The 21,350-nt window shown below is 42.0% G+C and overlaps 1 protein-coding gene across 1 annotated transcript; it reads left to right on the top strand.

Moving 5' to 3' along the window:
* The first annotated feature begins 11,856 nt into the window (after window positions 1-11,856).
* On the top strand, window positions 11,857-16,985 carry LOC121397717 (mitogen-activated protein kinase kinase kinase 15-like). The gene is made up of 2 exons (XM_041574973.1): window positions 11,857-12,941; window positions 16,938-16,985. Exons 1-2 carry the CDS (start codon window positions 12,584-12,586, stop codon window positions 16,940-16,942), a joined length of 363 nt encoding a protein of 120 aa, XP_041430907.1. The 5' UTR covers window positions 11,857-12,583; the 3' UTR covers window positions 16,943-16,985.
* Window positions 16,986-21,350: the final 4,365 nt, after the last annotated feature.

Raw genomic sequence — 21,350 nt, 5'->3', positions numbered from 1 at the left:
CGTATCTACCATAATGATCCGTCCGAATGGACAATAGCTCAAACGGTATGTTCTTCCGTACCAATATAGACACACCTCTGGAGTAGCATGAGTACGTGGCGTGGTAGGCGTGGGCCACCCATCGTTTTTTGAGAGCTAGGATTTTCTGTCCCATTAAGTGTGTCTCCTGGAGAAGTAGAATTGAGGGGTTAAAGCGCTTGATATAGTCGAACAGTGCTGCACGCTTAAATTTAGAATTTAGGCCCCTAGTGTTCCAAGAAATAATTGTAGGGGAACTCATGTCGGAGGTGTGTCTATATAAGCATCAGGAGCAGGAGCAGTAAAAAGGAGCCACAGTAAAGGCTGCATACAGAAATTAGGCAACATAAATGTGACTGCAGTGCATTGCATAGGTTAGGTGTAACAACAGACCTGTAATTAGAACAGAATAACAAGCAGTCACCAGCTGAGGAGCCAGTGTCTGCACACCCTGTCTACCCCCCAAACTTGGGTAGACCTGTACCCGAAACATAGAAAGCAAACCGTTAAACTTTTAGCAGGAGGAGTAAGAAGTTCAGCGAAGTGGTGTAAGTCCTGAGCCGCCCAAAAGAGAGGGCTCCCCGCTGCTGTGTGAAGGCATCCAGATATAAACAAACGGGAGAGTAGGTCAGCCGAGTTCCCAACGGCTTCCTCGATAGAGCCAATCGGCCATTGGAATCTCAGGAGAAAGTACTGAAGTTTCAGAGAAGGAAAGCAGTTATAGGAGAAACCGCACTTCCAAACAGCAAAACAATTGTAATTCCAGCTGGGGCAACATAACTAGAACTGCATCGATTAAGCAGTGAGGCCCGTCCGCCTGAGAGTGGAACAACTGCAATACGCCTACAGACAAATCGCTGGGCTTGGGGGGGGATCACGGCCACCGCCCAGGTGTGGGTTACTGAGCATTCCCTTCGCCCGGATCGTTGGGGGGGGGCGCCCCGTCTGCCCCTGCCATCCAGCCACCTATCCGCGTCAGCAGAGGTGGTAAAGAAATGGGTGGCGTTGCCCGCCACTATGCGCAACTTCGCAGGGAACAGCATGGAGTACACCAGTCCTGCCGAACGGAGACGTCTCTTTACCCCCAGGAATGATGCCCGTTGTTTTTGTACCGCAATGGAATAGTCAGGATAGAGCGATACATTGGCACCGTCGTGTGTGATTTGCCCCTTTTTCCGCGCAGCAAGCAGTGCTGCGTCACGATCTTTATAGTTAAGGAAGCGCATTATTAGCGGTCTGGGTGGGGCCCCTGGGGGTAGCGGTCGAGTGGGCACTCGGTGGGCTCTTTCAATGGTTAGTAGTGGGGAGAAGGGGTCCAGGCCAAAGGTGGTTTTAAGCCAGCCCTCCATGAAGGCTTCTGGGGATCTCCCTTCCACCCCCTCCGGCAGCCCAACTAACCTCACATTGTTGCGTCGCAAACGATTCTCTAAGTCGTCAGTCTTGGACGCCATTTCAGCGAGCTGAGAGTGAATGCGGGCTATATCTGATGGCAGGGGTGCTGTGACGTCTTCCAGCCGGGAAACGCGCTGCTCAACTGCGGTAGTGCGTTCGCGTAGCTTCTGAAGGTCTTGGCGAATAAGGGAGACATCGATGGTAATAGCATCCAGCTGTGTCGTAGTATTCGCGTGTGCCAGCCTTATCGCCTCCAATATCTCTTTGTTGGATGGTTCCACATCCGTATCGTGGTCTGTGGCGGGATCTTGGGACGGGGCGGGTGCGGCCTGCTCAGGCTCCACTCCGGAGGTTTTGCCTTGCTGCGACGGTTGCAGGTAACGATCGAGCTTCGAGCTCGGCTGCCTGTTGCCGGATTTGCCCATAGTCGAGTCTCCCAATTGTCAGCGTGAAAATGCAGGTAGAGAAACCTGATTGCCTGAATCACAACGTGCAGAATAGGTAAAGTATGGGACTCGTAGCAGGGAGCTCCTCAAAACGCGTGCTCTCAGGTCGCCATCTTGGCTCCGCCCCCAATTCTCAATTTATTAATGACCTTTCAAGCCCTTCAGTTCTGACAGAATTATTTGGCTGCTATAAAAGACACCTTAATTCAATAATTTCCAAATTGTGTGGGCTAAAGACAGGAAGGGGAGAATTTTAAAGGGGGTTGGTCAATTTGTGTTTACTTTTAGTATAATGTAGAGAGAGATATATTGCAATAGGTTTCATTTTTTAATTACTTCAGTTTTTGAGTTATTTAGCTTTGAACTCACCATCTCTCCAGTTTGCAATTTTAACAATCTAGTTGCTAGGTTACACATCACCCTAGCAACCATGCACTGAATTGAATAAGTGATATAAATAGGAGAGGGCCTGAATAGAAAGATGAGTAATTAAAAGTAGCTATACCAAAACACTTGTAGCCTTACAGAGAATTTGTTTTTTAGATGGGGTCAGCTTGAAAGAAAAAGGCAAATAATGAAAAAACTATAAAAAATAAATAATGAAGTTGCTTAGAATTGGCCATTCTATAACATACTTAAAAGGTGAAGCACCCCTTTAAGGTTGAATGCTTATTTACTCCTTGGATATGTCTTGAGCAATAGAAAGGTTTTGTTTATCTGTAACAGGCCACTAGCAAATGTTGAACCAAAAAGTCTGTAAATCTTCACTCTAAACATTCAATCCAATATTCTCTCACCCAGCAGTTTCTTTAAATCGGCCCTAATAATATGGCCAATCCTAACAGACTTTATTTGCCATAATAGTAGTCAGGGGCAGGCCAAGTCAACCAGATGCCCTAGGCAACCTTGGCCGGCCACACTGGGGGTGTGGTGACAAGAGAAGAGCGTACCAGTGCCTTCCAGATTGGAATTTATATTGCCACAGAAGCAAACATATTAATCGTCCCAGAATCATTTAGTTGCTGTGTCCCTAGAAGGGACCCTCTAATCATTTATCTTTTCTTCTTCCTTTGCCAGGTAATGTTGGCAACTTGTTCCAACAAGAGCCAACCTGTAGCCATGAAGGTGATTAAATAAAGCAAAGAATAAAACATTGATTGCCAAGGAGGTGCGACTACTGAGGATGGCTTCTGGATGCCCATTCCTCTGTCACACGCATGCAGCTTTCCAAAAATGGTAAAAAATAGCGCCAAGAAAATTGTGCAAAAAAAAAAATAACCCCATGGTTTATACAAATGATCTGTGTTTCACTTTCTTCCTCTTTGTCTCCGTTACCAGCTGACTGTATGCATTGTGATGGAGTATGCCAGTGGAAACAGCTTGTAGAAATTCATTAAGCGCACAGGGAAACTGAAGACGGACGCTATAACGTAACTTACTATGGGGCAAATTCACTAAGTGCCGAAGTGCCGAACGCTAGCGTTACTTCGCTAGCGTTACTTCGCTAGCGTTACTTCGCTAGCGTTACTTCGCTAGCGTTACTTCGCTAGCGTTACTTCGCTAGCGTTTGGCATTTTCGTTACTGCGCAAATTCACTAACGAACGCTGGCGTAGTTTCGCTAGTGTTACTTCGCACCCTTACGCCTGGCGAATTTTTGCTAGGGACGTAACTACGCAAATTCACTAACGCGCGCAGTGTACTGAACGCTACCTTTTACGCTAGACTTCCTTCGCACCTCAGACCAGGCGAAGCGCAATAGAGTAGATAGGGATTGCTTCAAAAAAAGTCAAAAAATTTTCTAAGTCCCAAAAACACTGGCGTGTTTTCTACATTATGGGTGATAGGCTGAAGAAGATCGAAAAAATTTTTGGGGCTCCCCTCCTTCCCCCCTACATTTCCTGACTCATGGCAACTTACCTATACAGTGGGCACATGTGTAGGGCAAAATACAATTTTTATTTGATGTTTTGAAGGTTTTCTAGGCATTTGTAGTGGTGATACGTATTCCTCCATTGAAATTTGAATTTGGCGCCGTATGCAAATTAACCATCGCTAGCGTAACTTCGCTTCGCTTAGCGAATCAACGCTAGCGCAACTTCGCAACCTTACGCTACCCCTGAGCACAACTTCGGATTTCAGTGAATTTGCGAAGCGCTGGCGAAACTACGCCTGGCGAAGTGCGGCGAAGTGTGGCGAAGTTACGCCTGGCGCAACTACGAATCTTAGTGAATTTGCCTCTATATGTACAGGAATGTGGGGACAATGGTACCTGAGAGAGATTCCATAATTATCTATAGTTTCATACAGAAAGATTGAAATGGATCAGGATTCTATTTGCAAAAAAATATGTGCCAACATAGCAAAATACTTTTCCTTTCTCCTGTGGTTCCTTCTTATAAATTGATCTAAGACCATAAATGTAGATTATAGTCATTTATTGCACTTTGCACTGCATAGGGCATTGAAAATGACCCCTAATAAATTGCATTAGGACCCTAACTAGCAAAACACATTTTTGGGGTTTTATGCTTGGAAGGAGCATGTGAGGCCTTGCTGGGTAATCCACAAGCTAGCACACCTGAACCTTTCCCTCAAGTCACACTTTTATGATTATATTTTATAATGAGTCTGACCAATAGAAGCTCACATGGGGCTATTCTTGGTCAGTGCTGCTACTGAGACCCACTGGTCAGTAACTAGTGTACTGGATGTTATAGTACAGTGTAAGCACACTTATGGTGGTGAAGAAAGAATTTTACAAAGAAATCAGGAAATGTATTTATTCAGCATGAGAATGCCAACTGGCTGACTTTTTGTTTGATTTTTTTTTATTTGCAAAGATTCTACGCAGAAGAGATCATATGCGGCCTGCAGTTCCTCCACGCCAACAGGATTGTCCATCGGTAAGTAAAATTTATCCAATACTCTGCTATTATTTTTCTGTAACATTTATTTCTTCTTCTACATGTTCAGCTTTGAGGACTTTATAGACTGGCAGTAAAGACACAATTAGGGAAAAAATCAGTCAGTGTTGTATTCATTTTAGAATGAAAGGGCCAAGAAGATTAAACCTAGATATAATTAATCATGAGTGATACTATTATTATTATTATATATATTCACAGCATAGTCACAACACTGTAGCATAGAAATACAAATATTGACCAATAAAAGAGGTAATGAAGATTCTGCTGTTAGAGTTTACAATCTGTATCTGGGAATATATTAACCTATCCACTGGGCATCAGCAATATTTCTTGTTAACATTCAATATATATATGCATATCCATCTCTTCTATCCACTCCTCTCTACCAATAAAAGGGAATTTGTATCCTGCTTCCTCTGCTCTATAATTTTTGGATTTTTAGCATTCATGGAAGCGGTGTTATAATGAGGGTAACTGATTTTTTATAGTCAGGAGTTAATAGGCTTCAAGGATGGGGATCAATTTCTACCACCTGTGTTTGTTCCCTAAAACCCCATTAGCATTTCCTAAAACTTAATCTCTTCCTTGCAGGGACATCAAAATGGATAACATCCTGTTGACCGGCGAGGGACACATAAAGATCGCTGACTTTGGTTTGGCTGTAGAGGGAATGTTTGGCCAGAGGAAAGTTGGAGGCAAGGCTGGAACAGTGCAATACAGAGGTGAGTTGCTCTGAATAAAATTATATAGCTCAGAGGAATTAGAGACTCTGATCTCTTTGCTATTTTACATTGATTTTATCATCGCTTCAGCTGCTTAGTATTTAGAGTTTGTAGCATGTTCTTTACTTTTAGGGTCAGGCCACACACGGCGTTTTGGGGAGATTTGGTCGCCTGGCGACTAATCGCCTAGTTTTTGCGGCGGGTAAAATGAAAAAACGCCGGCGCTAATCACACGTGGCAGTTTGTTTTCAGAAAACTTCAGCGGCTTTGGAAAACGAATCACTGCGTGTGATTAGCACCAGCGTTTTTTCATTTTGGCCGGCGCAGAGTCAGGGAAGGCGTTTGGGGAGATTGGTCCCAAAAACGAGGCGATTAGTCGCCAGGCGACCAAATCTCCCCAAAACACCCTGTGTGGACTTACCAGTACAAATGGTCATGTAATAAGTGACAGAATAATTGTATAAAGGTTTAGTTAAATACCCATTAAGGTTTTAGCAGTAATAATCCAGAACATTCTTAAGAGTGGTGAAAAATAATCTGCTTTGTCTTCCCAAGGTTTTACAACTGAGAGACTATGATGCCGGAGCAGATTGGTGGTCACTAGGAATTGTCATCTGTAAAATGGCCACCGGCATGACACCTTTCTTTGAAGACGGCAACAATGAAACGTTCACTTCATCAGTTATCCATGATGAGCCCCTTTTCCCGAAATGTCTACGTGCTGAAATAAAAGATCTTCTGCACAAGGTGACATGAGTATGTCCCTAGTGTTGCTATAATAAATCTATTTCCAGGTACATAATGGCGCTCCTATTGTTCTAGTAGCAGTTCTAATCCTGACATTCATGGCTGTGGGATACCCTGCAGTCTGACTGGCTCATTACGATGAGGGGATACTACTGGCAGGGCCATATTGATATTTAAGCATCCGTGGGCCTGTGCCCAAAACAGAAGCTTTAAGGGTGGACCCTTGGGTGCATATATGGTAAAAGAAGACATTTGTAAACAGTTTTCCCGCTGCCATGAGGCTTGCTTACTAAGTCTGGTAGCAAAGGAGGGGGGAACCTAGAGGGCTGCAGAGTCCATGCATTGTGGAAAGTGACATAACGTGCATGCATAAGACATCACTTCCTTCCACGTACACTATGTCAAACTTACTGCGCATGTGCATTGGGGCCAGTGGGTGCGATGAGGTCCTGTGCACTGGACAAAAATATCTCACTGAGTAATAGCAAGTACAGAGCTTCACTTTAGTAGAAATGAGTGAATATTTAAATATTCTTTTTCTTCAGCTCCTAGAGAAGGACCCAGAGGAGCGTCTTGGCTTTATTGGAAACATTCGAGCACACCCAGTTTTTTATTCCATCAACTGGGAGCAGATAGAACGCCAGGAAGTACCACCACCTCTCTGTCCTGCAGAAGTAAGTACCTGGCTGCATATGCAAAGACAATGCATGTACTGTGTAAAAGTAATCTTGGGTAAAGTATCAATATATTTTGCTGTGAATCTTTTTTCAGAAAATAATGAAACATTTTTGGAGATATAAATAAGAATATAATTCCCCTAAGTAATTTGCTCCAAATATTTGTCAAAACTGGGCTCAATAAATTGAAGATTGGTAGCAAGAGATAAACACCAACAACTCCCCAATTTGTATTAAATATATATGTGTGTTTGCCAGGTACAGACTGTGTTCCTCCCGGCATATAAAGTGAAGAATAAACTGGACTACAATATTACTGGTTCCCCAAAACGTTTCAAAACCAAAAATATATAGTAATGGAATTACAACTAATAAAATAATATCTATATATGATATTTGAGTGTTTAATACTCAGCAATATGAAATCATGTGAATTGAATCTAATGTGATAAAATCTTTAAACTGATCTTTAATATAAAAATGTGCATTCAATAATAACAGATAAATGTATGTTTTCTTTACTACAGTTAACAACACAAGACAAGAAATATTTCAAGCCGCCGAGGATGCTCATGGAAGAGGCGGGCAGTGATTCTTCATATGAGAAAAGCATGGAATTATCATATCTGAATGACAGTTGGAAGAGCTGAGCCACTTTAAGAAAGTCAGGTTTCTTTACCTATATTTACCAACCATTAACATTATTTAACCCTGTCATTTTATTCTATCCAGTCTCCATTGAAGAACAGTGAAGATGAAAACATCTCTGAGCATTTGAAAAATCCGGCACTGAGGACCACCTGTCACGGCTTCGTATGGGTACATTTCCACAGACAGCCATTTTTACCTCTTAGAGCCAGCCACCATCATTGCCTCTACCTCTGGCCCTTGCCCATCATCTTTTGGCCTCCATTTCATGTCCATAACATCAGTCCCTATGATTGCCCCATCTCTGGTTTTCTTCATCTGCACCAATCTTTGGCCCTGTCTATTAGACCTAGATCTGGTCCTTATCACCACGCCTCCATCTTTGGCCCTTGTCCATCTCTGACTCTTACCAACAGTCTCCATTTTTTGACCTATTTTTGAGCCCAGAGTTCAATTGAGATCAGTTTCTTAAGTTCTTAAACCCCCCTTCCCCTGCTCTTTGTGCACTGCATCTGTTTACTCCTCCTGCTGCAACTCTCCACTTGCTGGCAATCCTGAGTGCTCTCAGCAGATAATCAGCTCCTCCACTATATATATAATATATAAGATAGGGCAAGTCATGAGTGCTAAAGATGGATCTTTAGCACTCATGACTTGCCCTATCTTATATATTATATATATATTTTTGGCCTAAAACATTGGCCCTTATCTGTTGCCTCTCAGTGTGCACCACTGCTGCTCACTTTCACCTGCTACAACTCTTACCACTTGTTGGCAGTTCTCTCTGCAAGTAATCTGCTCCCTCTTTAGTCTCACATCCAACTGTTGCACCTGAGGCACTTGCTTCTGCCTACCCCTAGATCCAGTGTGGCCCTCACCTTCAGCCACACATCTCATACATCCCACTGTCACAATTAAGAAGAACCAAACCATTGCTAATAAAAACCCTACCCCCTACCCTACATAGACCCCTCTCTCTGCTCCCCCAGCCTAGATGTTACCTTCTGTAAATGCCCCTCACTCTTTACTTACCCCTAGGTGCAGATTTAGGGCATGAGCGTTCACAGGTACCATATTCTTCTCTTCAGTAATATTTGGATCTTATTCTGGCGCTACGGTAAATTCCATGACTTTTGGCGTTTGCGCAGTTGTCGCGAAACAGCAGATTGCGCCAACTGCGCATGCGCCGTTATGACGCTCTATTCCCATAGATTACCGAAGAGAAAAAATGACGCCTGTGAACTCTGATGCCCTGAATCTGCACCGAGGGGTAAGTAAAGAGTTAGGGGCATTTACCAAAGGTGCCACCTAGGCATGTAGGGTAAGGGGATAGGGGTTTTTATTAGCTTGGATTTGGTTCTCCTTCAATATGAATATTTTAGGACACAACTTTGAACAACCCCTGCTTTCTTTTAGTCCATAACAGGTTCTACATCTCTCTCTACCTCTCCTTGGATCCAACTCAATTTCCTTCGGGTACATCTAATATGTTTGGCCAAGGAATATAACTAAAGGGCTCTCACTTAATAACATGAATACAATCAGATTATAATTGTAAAGGATGGTTGCAGGCAATATCAACAGACACTGACACATAAAACAGATGACAAGGGGATATGGTGCCAGACTGAAAATAGGTTTTCTACATTTTTTTATCTATGGGCAATACCAGTTGCCATATTGGAGCCAGGAAGGATTTTTCCCCATCTGAGCCATAATGGAGGTAGATGGCTTTTGCCTTCCTCTGTTTATAATACTTGTATGAGGGAAGGGTTGAACTTAATCAACCTTAACATCTGTGGTAATAAATCAAAATGGGAGGAAAGATTTATAAACTGAAAAAGATGGCAGGATGTAGGAGGCATAAAAGCACAAGTCACGTCAATATAATAACAACAGAGGTACTAAAGTGATAAAATGTAAGGGAAGTATAGGAGAAACAGCATAAAACAAGTATAGACAGACAGACGGAAGGATGGACAGAGAGACAGACTGACAGACGGGTGGACAGACACATAGACAGATAAATAGGATAGATAGAGAGTATTAAACCTGGGACTATCCTGTGAGGATTAGTCCCTGAGTGAGGAAGGATTTTTTTTCCCAGTCTGATCCATGTTGGACATGCCTTCCTCTAATATTTAATTAAGTTAAATAGAATATTATCTAATAATTAGGATAGAGTAGGTTAGGGTCCTGCTCAGAGAGTCTACCTTGACTTGGTGGCAGGCTTGATATCTTTTGGCCAAACATACTGTATATATATATATATATAGAAATTGCACGTGGTGCCGGCACTCACAGGGTTTGCATGAAAAACTCAAACGTTCGAGATATTGAAATAAGGGAAAAAGGTTTATTAAATCCGACGTTTCGGTTCCCCACAGGAACCTTTCTCAAGGACAAACAGTGTTGAACAGGAAGTGACAGTTTAAATACCCAAAAAGGCGCCAAAACAGTTGCTAGGCAACCCCTGACTCCACCCCACCCCCATTAGTGGTAGAATCCAAGTGTAACAAGTCCATATAAACTAAAGAAAGTGTATAGGTGTATATACATATACAGGAATAAAGAGAACATGAGCAGAACAAATAGAAAACAAAAAACATGCACACTGATCATAACAACGGGCCTCATGGTATGCGACCTTAAAAAGTCAATTTGGTGAGCGCACTCTTACCGGATTTCTTGAGTAGTTGGTGCGTTGGTCAAGTTTTTGCATACACAATTGTAAATGGACCCGCACTCCAATATTTTCGTGAAGAAAAGTAATGTGCTTTATTCACAGATGCATATTCAACGTTTCGGTCCACACTGGGACCTTTTTCAAGGATAAATGGCAAGTGCACAGACAAGTGTTTAAATCCCTTTTGAAATTGGCGCCAAGTATGATGTCATAGATAGGAAAAACCCCATGTTAAACATTCTAAACATTCGTATAGGGGGAAATACAAAAAATGTAATACATATATATATATATATATATATATATATATATATATATATATATATATATATATATATATATATATTTATATATATATATATATATATTTATATATATATATATATATATATTTATATATATATATATATATATATTGTCACTACATTAACAGAATAAATATGCAAAGCCATTCAGATTGTACACGATCTCTGATTTTTTTTTTGTGATTAATACAATAGGCATAAAGTATGTTCAGCACAAGCCTAATTCACTAAAGAAGAAGGTATTCTGTTCCTTTAAATAAATGTTGATTGCTCCTGCTTTGTTATATGGGATACTGACTATTAGTCTGAATGTGAAATTCCTGCCATTAAGCAAGTTCAATTATGGGTCAGAAGAGATATGAAAATATATGAGAACCTTGAAATGGATTTCTTTGTGTGTAATGATTTAGTACACATGCTGTCCAGTCTGCCTCATTTCTGGTGTTTGGCATAATAATAACGCATGCAACTAGTTATTTAGGTGCAAGATCACTGCTGCAATTGACACAGGCCACTGTGGGAACCATGGAGATACCTCCCCTTCATCAATAGCACTCAATTCCGAACTGAAGTCAGGAGGGACTGAGCGTGGCCGAGCAGTATACACAAGTGCTAGGAGTGACTTTTACAGCAAATATCTTTCATGGTACAATGACTGAGGGAAAATTTGCAAAGCCACAACTGGAAACAACAGAAATTTCAACAACCAGACTTCAGCACAATTGCATCTAGTTTGCATGAAATTTCAGGCATTGGCCCCAGTTGTGCCAGTGCATCACTCCTTGCAACGATTACATTGAAATTATGGGTGAAAATTGCATTGTGGGTAAAACAACATACAAGTTGTGTCTGAAAGAGCACTTGCAGGTTGTAAATGACCATTAAGTTAAAGGAACAGCAACATGAATTTTTTTTTATAAAAAAATTAGTTTGCCCTTAACGAAAAAAAACTACTACTACTAATTTAAACCCCAGGTGGTGTTTGAAGCTTCACAGAAAAATATTGTGCTATTTTTGGGCTACTTTTGAAGTGCCTCTTGGCTAGTTTTGGGCTGGTTTTGTAGCTGACTTTGAAAATTAGACCTGGCAACCCTTTCCATGAGGCACTTCCTCTTCCCAGATGCCCCTGTTGTACTTATAATACAGTGTGTGCAGCCAGCACCACAATTGACAGCCACACAGCATACTAATTCTGTAGGCATTCGGTATTCATATAAATATCTGTTCCCCTTTTTCTAAATAGTAAATGACTGCGCCTATTTTGCTCTGCCTTTTGGTGGTTAGGGAGTTAACTGGAACCTGTCCCCTTTCCGTCCCGGCTTCCCCTGTCCCTTAGGGGGAGAGAGAAGGAAAACCTCACACGCACGCTTTACAGGAAACACTATCTGGCTGTGGACTGGCAGTCATGGCGTAGGCGTGGCTATCACAAGTAGGAGGGACGGCTGGGCGACTCCCATTGCCACAAACCTGTAGTACAAGGAGATGGGATGCCGGCGGCTGCTGCCTGAGAAAGAGCGAGAGCAAAGTATCCCCAGAGGCCAGCCGGCCAGGGAATGGGCTGAGCTGTGTGAGCCATGCAGCTGACCAGTCTGAGCAATGTCAATAATACGTAGATAATATACTTGAGAGCAAATAGCTGTGCAGTGACTGGCTCCCATTATCTCCCCGGTGCACATGCATGTGCCCAGCTCTATAGTTAACTCACTGACACATCCCTCAAACAATGTGCTGCCGCTGGCCGGAACTATTTGACCGTGGGACATTTAAAGAGGAAGAGCTGCCTCCACTTGTGTCTCCAAACTTGTGTCCCAGCTGCTGTCACAGGAGGTACTTGTCACAAGAGGTACTGTTCCATTCCCCCCCTCACAGCTCCAGCAACTTCCATTAAAGACAATCCTTGCTCCTGCACAGCAATAGACTGACTCCGGGGGGCTTCATAATATGTTTGGCTGTGTGTCCTGCTCTCCTCTGTGCCATGTAAAGAGGGACATATCCCATAACAACACCAATCAGCATGGAGGCCACCAACCCCTTTGTGACAGTGCAAGCACCCAGTGAATCTGGAGTTGGTAGTAGGGAGCAGGTAGGCTCAGCTGAACTCCCAGATGGGGCTTTCCCCACTTGCCCTGTTTCGGAACCCTCTGAGGGGGCCGTATGTGAAGGCACCCAGTGGTTGAGCAAGCAGAGGTCCCTGCGTGTGGTCTGTGTACTCAACGACAGCCCAAAGTCAGTGATGGGGTGCAGCCCAGAGTCTGGGGCACTGTACTGCCTGCATCGAGCCTGTGAGGGAGAAGGGGCACATCTTAGTATTGTCAACACTGGGGAGCTGGACTTTGGGGAGACTGCTGTTCTGGACACCTTCTATGATGCAGGTGAGTGAAGTACTGCATTACCCTAGTAGTTCAACTGTCAGGGAGTGCTAGGGATTATAATTCCTGATGTGCAGAAAACATGTTTACTGGGAAGATCAGCACAGACATGCCACTACAAGCATTTGAGTTTTGAACCAGTACAAAGCACAGGCACAGAAAGGATCAAGTTGATCCCTGTGGCACATAGCGGCATATTTGAATCATTACAAGTACTGCCACCGCTCCATGTGCTTTGGCTGTGTGGTGCCGTACATGGAGTTTATTGTGTGGTGGACATGATTCACAGCAGAGTTTACAGTGGCAGAGATTTTTAATCAGTCAATGTAGTTACAGAGATTTTATATCCCTGTGTGATTTGATGGCAGTACCTGGTGGGTATTTATTAACCTTAAAGGACCAGTAACATCAAAAAATTAAATTGTTTTAAAGTAATAAAAATATAATGCGGTGTTGCCCTGCACTAGTAAAACTGCTGTGTTTGCTTCAGAAACATTACTATTGTTTATATAAATAAGATGCTGTGTAGCCATGGGGGCCTCCATTCAAAGAAGAAAAGGCTCCAGTTACACAGCAGATAGCAGATATGCTCTGTAGAACATAATGGTGTTATCTGTTATCCATTAGTTATCCTGTGCCATATAGCCGGTTTTTCAATTTCCGCCATTGCTACTCAGCAGCTTGTTTATATGAACTATAGTAGTGTTTCTGAAGCAAACACATCAGTTTTACCAGTGCAGGGCAACACTACATGATATTTTCATTACTTTAAAACACTTTCAGTTTTTGGTGTTACTGTTCCTTTAAAGGAGAAGGAAAGGCTTTGTGCACTTGGGGGTGCCAAATGTTAGGCACCTCCAAGTGATTATATTAATTTACCTGAAACCCCTGGGCCAGTGCTCCTATCAGCAGAAAACTGCACCGGCCCGGGGTTATACCAGTGAGCACCACGGAGTGATCATCTTCCATCTTCCTCTTTCTTTGCGAGGCTGTGCAGTAGAACGAAAAGCCGAACTTTAACTAAAAAGTCGGCTATTTTGTTCAACTGCATATGTGTTTGACCCGGGAAATTTGAAGAAAGAAGAGGATCGCTCCGTGGTGCTCACTGGTATAACCCCAGGCTGGTGTCGTATTCTGCTGATAGGAGCACCGGCCCAGGGTTTCAGGTAAGTCAATACAATCACTTGGGAGTGCCTAAAATTTGTCACCCCCAAGTGCACAAAGCCTCTTCTTCTCCTTTAAGGGCAGAGACACACACTGCTATTTCTGGAAAATGTAAATCTCCAGCTGGATGGCACTCGGAACGCTTCGGCTTTCTGAAGTCGCTCGAAGTTTCCTCGTGTAATAAAGATGAATTATATCTTAGTGTGTGACTCAAGTTCAAGGTACAGGTATGTGACCTGCTATCTGGAACGCTCGAGACCTGGGGTTTTCAGGATAACTGCTCTTTCCGTAATTTGGATCTTCTACCTTAAGTCTACTGGATTGTAGATGTAGATCTAAGTTGCAAATCGATTTTCTGTTAGAAGCAACTGAATTTATACTGTCCCATAATATTATGTCGTTCAATGGCCAAACTTATGGCCAAATTACAGGCAAGGCAATGGGACAAAATTGTCCCCCTCATATTCCGGCCTGTAAAGGAAAGATAGTGAAATTGTTGGGGAGCACCTCCCATCAATAATTGAGAACAATAGATGGTGTGCATGGTCAAGTAAACAATTATATATACAAGGAAAAGAGAAAGAACTGACCCATCTTGCTGCACCCACCCATCTGTTTCATCCAAAGTCTAATATAGAATGGTAATTAAAACATAACCTTTAATCAACAAATTAATACAAATTTTTGTCCAGAAATCAGCAATTAAAAACAAGTTTAACCACGAGGAGACGTTTTGACCAGAGGCAATAGGTTGGTCATAAGCGTGGACGGTTACGACTTACCTGGGGGAATTGTATAACCTGCCTGATGCAGTAAATTAAATAGCAGTCACATGCATATCGCCGTGATGGTTGATTGGTTTACACAATCAAATCCTTAGCCTCTTCAGGTGCAAAACCACCACCAACCCCTTCACCCGCATGAGATCCCCTCCCAGATTGAAAAAAAGTAGATTGACACGTAGTGTCTATTTAATCTCTTGCTCTATTAGGAAGACCTAATAGTTTTCTTGAATTATGTCAATGACAATTTTTATGACATCAAGTTTTTGATGTAACATCACGCGGAATGTATAGATATTTTAGATTTGACTTTTTATGTGCAGAATAATAGGATAATGTCCTGGACAGGAAGGAAATAGCTGGAAATACAATTCTAAGAAAAGATTCCCTCCATCATTTCCATACTGTGCTCAGTTAATGAGACTATTTCATAATTGCACAGATAAGCAAGTTTTTCAAGAACTGGCCCAAGAAGAATGTGGAAGATTAAAATCTAGAGGATATAACAACTGGGACGTTGAAGAAGCATTGAAGAAAGTAGAGAAATTAACCCTTTCACTGCCGGCCAAGTTGGAACTTCTATTGCCAGACCGTTTTTGAACATTTTTTGCTCTTTCACTTTAGGGGACTTTCCTGGGGGGGTCTTTTAGTTTACCCATGAAAACAAGATATTGTTTTTTTCAGGACAACCTAAGCTTTCAAAATATGCTAGAATTTAGTTGTCATTCCAGTCCTATAAAAAGATATGGGCTTCTAAGTGTATAAAAAAAACAAATAAAAACAGTTTCACATGATACAAACGCATATATCAGAAGCATAATTTATTTTATGCATGAGAACATGGCAGATTTGGAAAGTTCTGTGTCTCCCGAATGAACCAATACCAAATATATATAATTTTATGGAGATTTCTCACTTCGATAGTTGAAAACTCCGAAGCAGTAAACTACCAAATTTCCAAAGCACCGCTCCACAAAACAGCATACATCTGATTTCAAGGCCAAACATATCACTAACAGTAGGTTTACCCTAAAAAACTACCCCTTATTGGAAAGAACAGATTCTAACGAGTTCAAAATGGGTAAATATATATTTGTACTCCAAACTACCAAGTTGCAATTCTTTCCTAAAGTTAGCAGTTTTTATAAAAATGTGTTACATTTTTGAAAAATTACCTCAAAGTGTCCAGTCTACAGCATTGTATCTCCCACTTATCATTATATACCAAGATACAACACCCCAAATATGAAAGCCCAGGGTCCGCTGAACAGTTTGATGCCCAATATGTGCGGTTCCCTATCAGCAAACCACTAGTGGTTAAATTAAAAATTGGATAGCAATCAGAATTAATATGATTGAAAATGAGGATTTGGATGTTTTGGATTCGAGCTTGTTGCAAGAAGAGAATGCACGTTTAAAGAGGTTGCAAGATGCGTTTGATGGAAAAGTATGCTCTGATTTACCCAAGCCGGTAGCAGCCTTATCCTCGAGTTTAGAGAAACTTTTATTTAAAGAAATCCGCACATGGTGGGACGTAGCCACATTAGAAAAATATATTCAACTTAAAATGGTCCCACGTGGTTTACGGATTAAAAAGTTTCCTACTTTCGTCACCGAAGATAATGAGTTTACTGTTAGATGGAATGCTGTTCTTTCGGAGTGTTCTCAAAATTTAATACACCTGTTAATTAACTATAAAAGAGAGCATTTGAACAAAGTAAGAAATGAAATTGAACAGGTCCGGAAAGATTTAGATAATGTGGAAAAGAAAGAATACATAAATGCTTTAAATTCTAGTTTATCTATCAAGATTAAGAAAGAAGAAGATCAGATTGTTGTACGTAAAGTTAATAAGTTTAATAGAGATAAGAAAGATTACGAAGAAGGAAATGTATATGTAAGAAATTCGCAACAATATCGTGGATACTAATCGCATGGCTTTGTATCAAGGCGTTTGTCTCGTTCTAAAAATGTAAACTCTTTAAACAATAATGCTCCATGCCCTTTCGATGAAGATACTGCCGGTGTCTCTTCTGTTTCTTTATCCCTACAGAATAAGCGTACAAAAGAGGTTATGGATGCTTTCATGGACATTAGGAAAGAAGACACGGATGTCAGTAATAGAGGAAAAAACGATATGGGCAACGAATACAGGCAACCTCAGCGGAAGAAAGAGCAACAGTTGCATCAGAAGGGATCCAAAAAGAAAAGAGTAGAATCAGACGGAGAGGGCGAGGGGGTAGAGCCGTTTCAAGAACCCCCCATGAAGGGTCAAGGAAACTCCAGGAGGACACAGTTTTAAATTTGTCACAAAGGCATTTAACGTCAGATGAACTGCAACTTCTGTCTAAGGGTCTATCCTTTACCCCAACAGCTGACTTTAATCTTTTTAACACCATTATTGATGTCAATCAGTTTGTTAGAAAGTTGGTTCTAAAAAAGTTTTTCTTAACTAAAGAGCATAATGAAAGAGAAGTTGTTGAAGGAGTTGATCCCCCTAATAGTAATATCCGTCAATCTGAAGCGAGAGTTTCGAATAGTGACGGTGGGGGGTCAACTCCTTCAGCTGTGTTAACTAATTCTCATATTTCTTTGTATCCTTGTAAGTTTGATTTTAAGGATGAGGTTGCCCTTCGAAATTTACATTTACTCTCGGCAGAAACTGATATATCCTTGCAGCGAACACATGGTATTTGACGTTGTGAAATTGATAATTTGCAAGTAAAATCAGATTTTTATCCGGTTCATTTCAGGGGGCTGCATATTGATGCATTTCAGGATCTAGTTGAAAGAGATTTAAAGCAGTTGAAGCTTGATGACTTGGAGAAACGGGATTATAGAGCCAATTTAACTGCAGGTGAGAAGTTAGCTATTGATACATTAAAAAATGATTTTGACATCGTAGTAAGGAAAGCTGATAAAGGGGGTAAAGTTGTAGTTTTGGATAGAACGACTTATATAAGTGAAGTAGAAAGACAATTAAATGACAGAAGTACATATCAAGTTCTAAGTACAAATCCCCAAAGCTCTTTTAAGCGTATGCTGACGGATTTGGTAAATATTGGGTTTTGTAATGGCATTTACAATGAAAAGATAAAAGAATATTTGTTACCCATTAATCCTAAAATCCCCATATTTCATGTTTTGCCGAAGGTACATAAGAAACAGCGTCCCCCTGAGGGTAGACCTATTGTTTCTAGTATAGGTTCGCTTAATGAGCATTTGGCTGAGCTGATTGATATGCTATTGCAACCATTAGTAAAGCGGCTTGATTCATATTTAAGGGACACAAAACATGTGCTGCCGATTTTGAAAGATTTTGTTTGGATTGATGGTCTTTATAGCTGGGCTACAGTTGATGTAGTAAGCTTATATTCCTGCATCCCACATGACAAGGGGATTGAAGCAGTACGGTATCATTTGGATCACTATAGTAATTATGAAGAAAATATTAAATTTTTCATTTTGAATGCACTCGAATTTTTACTTACACATAATTTTTTCAAATTTGATCACGTTTTTTATCTTCAAAGATGTGGCACCTCAATGGGTGCGAAATTCACTCCCACGTATGCCAACCTCTATATGGGGTGGTGGGAGGAGGTGCACATCTTTGATGGATTGGTGCACGGAGTGGAACATATTAAACTTTACAAAAGATATGTGGATGACCTTTTATATATATGGCAGGGCACTGAAATTGATTTTATGGATTTTGTAAAAACACTAAATAATAATAATTGGAATCTGAGATTTACTTGCACTTTTCACAGAGTCTCTATAGATTTCCTAGATTTAAAACTCACTGGAGGGAATCACGAAATTAATAGCACAGTTTTTCGAAAGCCAATAGCAGGAAATTCACTTTTGAGGGCTGATTCCTGCCACCCAGGTCATGTTTTTAAGGCTGTACCTATAGGTCAATTTCAGCGTTTAAGGAGAAATTGCAGCACAGATAAAGAATTTATATTGCAATCTATCAAGCTGCGAAATCGTTTTCTTGAAAGAGGATATCGCTTGGAACATTTAATAGAGGCTTTCGGTAGAGCGTTTAAAACAGAGAGATCTGAGCTCTTATGTGACCATAAGAGTAGTAACAATCAGAAGAGAAAAATGAAGGAGGATATGCCGATGTTTATTACAACTTTTAGCAAGCAATACTATAAAGTTAAACAAATAGTTAAGAAATATCTCCCTGTTTTAAATGGAGATGGAAATTTAAGAAAAGTCTTGGAGAAAGGTTGTAAATTTGTGACGCGGAAGGCCAAGTCAGTGGGTAACATTTTATCCCCAAGTGAAGTTAATAGAAATGCAATGAGAACGTCCTGGTTGAATACCACTGGAACATTTAAATGTGGTGCAATGCGATGCATAACTTGTGCTTTTATGTTTAAATCGAAGGAGTTCATCAGCCGAAGTACTCAAAAGATGTTTAAGATCAAAGATTTCATTAATTGCAATTCGACCCATATTGTCAAGCTTACCAGTATAATCCAGTCGTAGAAGGAGCTCGAGCCGTAGATAGTGAACCCACAAGCGCCTCACACAACCGCTACCCACCTGGAGTGGAACAGGGAGCAGGGTTGTGGAGAGTAGCCAATGAGACGATTAGCAAGGTACAAGAGGATTAGGCAGAGTCGTAGTCAGGAGGTCCGAGGTCAAAGGCAGGCAGCAAGATTCGTAAACGGAGGGACAGGCCGAAGGGTCGAGACAGGCAGCAGAAATCGTAATCCGGGAACAGGCGAAGGTCAACAACAGGAAATCACAAAAGAAGAGATGCTAGGGTTTCAGTTAGATAACCTAATAACCAGGCAATGCATCTCTATCAGAACCAGGTTTAAATAATGTCCATTTGGCGCCAACTGGCGTCATTCCGCCGGCGTCGCCGTGCTGACGTCGCCGTGCTGACGTCACGTCCGTCTCAGGCGCTCGCGTCCGCGTCTTTGCGTCGGCGACCGTCGCCGGCGCCTCCGCGCCCGCGACCGTCGCCAGCGCCCGGCGTCACGCGCGCTAACGCGCCCGCGCCGGCAAGAACGCAGACCCGAATCCTCACATTGCCCCCCATCAAGGAGCGGCCTCAGGACGCGACCACCAGAAGGTTTACCAGGATAGGTTCCATGGAATTTTTCCAACAAATCAGAGGCGTGAATGTTAGACACTGGTTCCCACGAATTCTCTTCTGGACCAAAGCCTTTCCACTTAACTAGATACTGAAGACGTTTACCTCTCAACCTGGAATCCAGGATCTCTTCAACCTCGAACTCTTCCTGACCATCCACCACGACAGGAAGCGGAGGAGGAGCCGTACGTCCAGGAAATCGAAACGTTGAGGCCGGTTTCAAAAGTGCTGTATGAAATACTGGATGAATGTGCCAGGATGCCGGAAGTTTAAGCTGGAATGCCACGGCATTGATTTGACGAATGATGGGAAAAGGGCCCAAGAACCGTTGACCCAACTTCCTACTGGGACAGGAAAGCTTGAGGTTAACAGTTGACAACCACACCAGGTCACCCACCTTGAATTTTGGATCCCCTCTTCGTCCTCGATCAGCATAAACTTTGAAACCTTGTTGAGCCCGCTTCATGTTCTCTTGAAGTTTCTGAAAATTATTGGATAAGAAAGTTAATCGGTCTTTAACTGCTGGAACCAAAATATCAGAAATAATGGCAGAGGGAAAGGTGACTGGATGAAGACCATAGTTTGCGAAGAAAGGGGATTGTCGGATGGAAGAATGATGAGCATTGTTGTAAGCGAACTCCGCAAGGGGAAGCAAATTAACCCAGTCATCTTGGAGGTACGAGGAATAACATCTTAAATACTGCTCCAGGGTCTGGTTGGTTCGCTCGGTCTGGCCATTGGATTGGGGATGAAAAGCGGAAGACAGGGACACCGAAATCTTGAGTGCGCCACACAAGGATTTCCAAAACTGCGATGTGAACTGTGGACCACGATCGGACACCACCTCATCAGGAAGACCATGGAGCCTTACTACTTCCTTAATAAAGGTGTCAGCAGTCTCAGAGGCAGAAGGAAGTCTCGGTAAAGCCTTAAAATGAGCCATCTTGGTTAGACGGTCAACAAAAACAGCAATGGTGGAACAATCACATGATAATGGTAACTCTGAAATAAAGTCCAAAGAAACTGACCCCCACGGACGAGAAGGCACTGGTAAAGGTTGAAGAAGGCCAATAGGTCTAGAATGAGAGTCTTTGGATCTGGTGCAAACCTCACATGACGAGACAAACTTGAAACAGTCTTTAGCCATCCCAGGCCACCAAAACAATCTCTTGGCCAGAATGATAGTCTTTTTGACACCTGGATGACCCGCCAGCTTGGAGTCATGAATGTTCTTAAGGACCTCTAGGCGCATTTGTTCAGGAACAAAAATCTTGCCTTGATGAAGAAGAAACCCATCCTTGGGAACAAGTGACGATTCAGAAACGGTTAAAGATGCATCTTTGATTC

The sequence above is a fragment of the Xenopus laevis genome, chromosome 8S (assembly GCF_017654675.1).
Source record: "Xenopus laevis strain J_2021 chromosome 8S, Xenopus_laevis_v10.1, whole genome shotgun sequence".
NCBI classification, from domain to species: domain Eukaryota; kingdom Metazoa; phylum Chordata; class Amphibia; order Anura; family Pipidae; genus Xenopus; species Xenopus laevis.
This window is presented reverse-complemented; position numbering and strand designations above follow the sequence as displayed.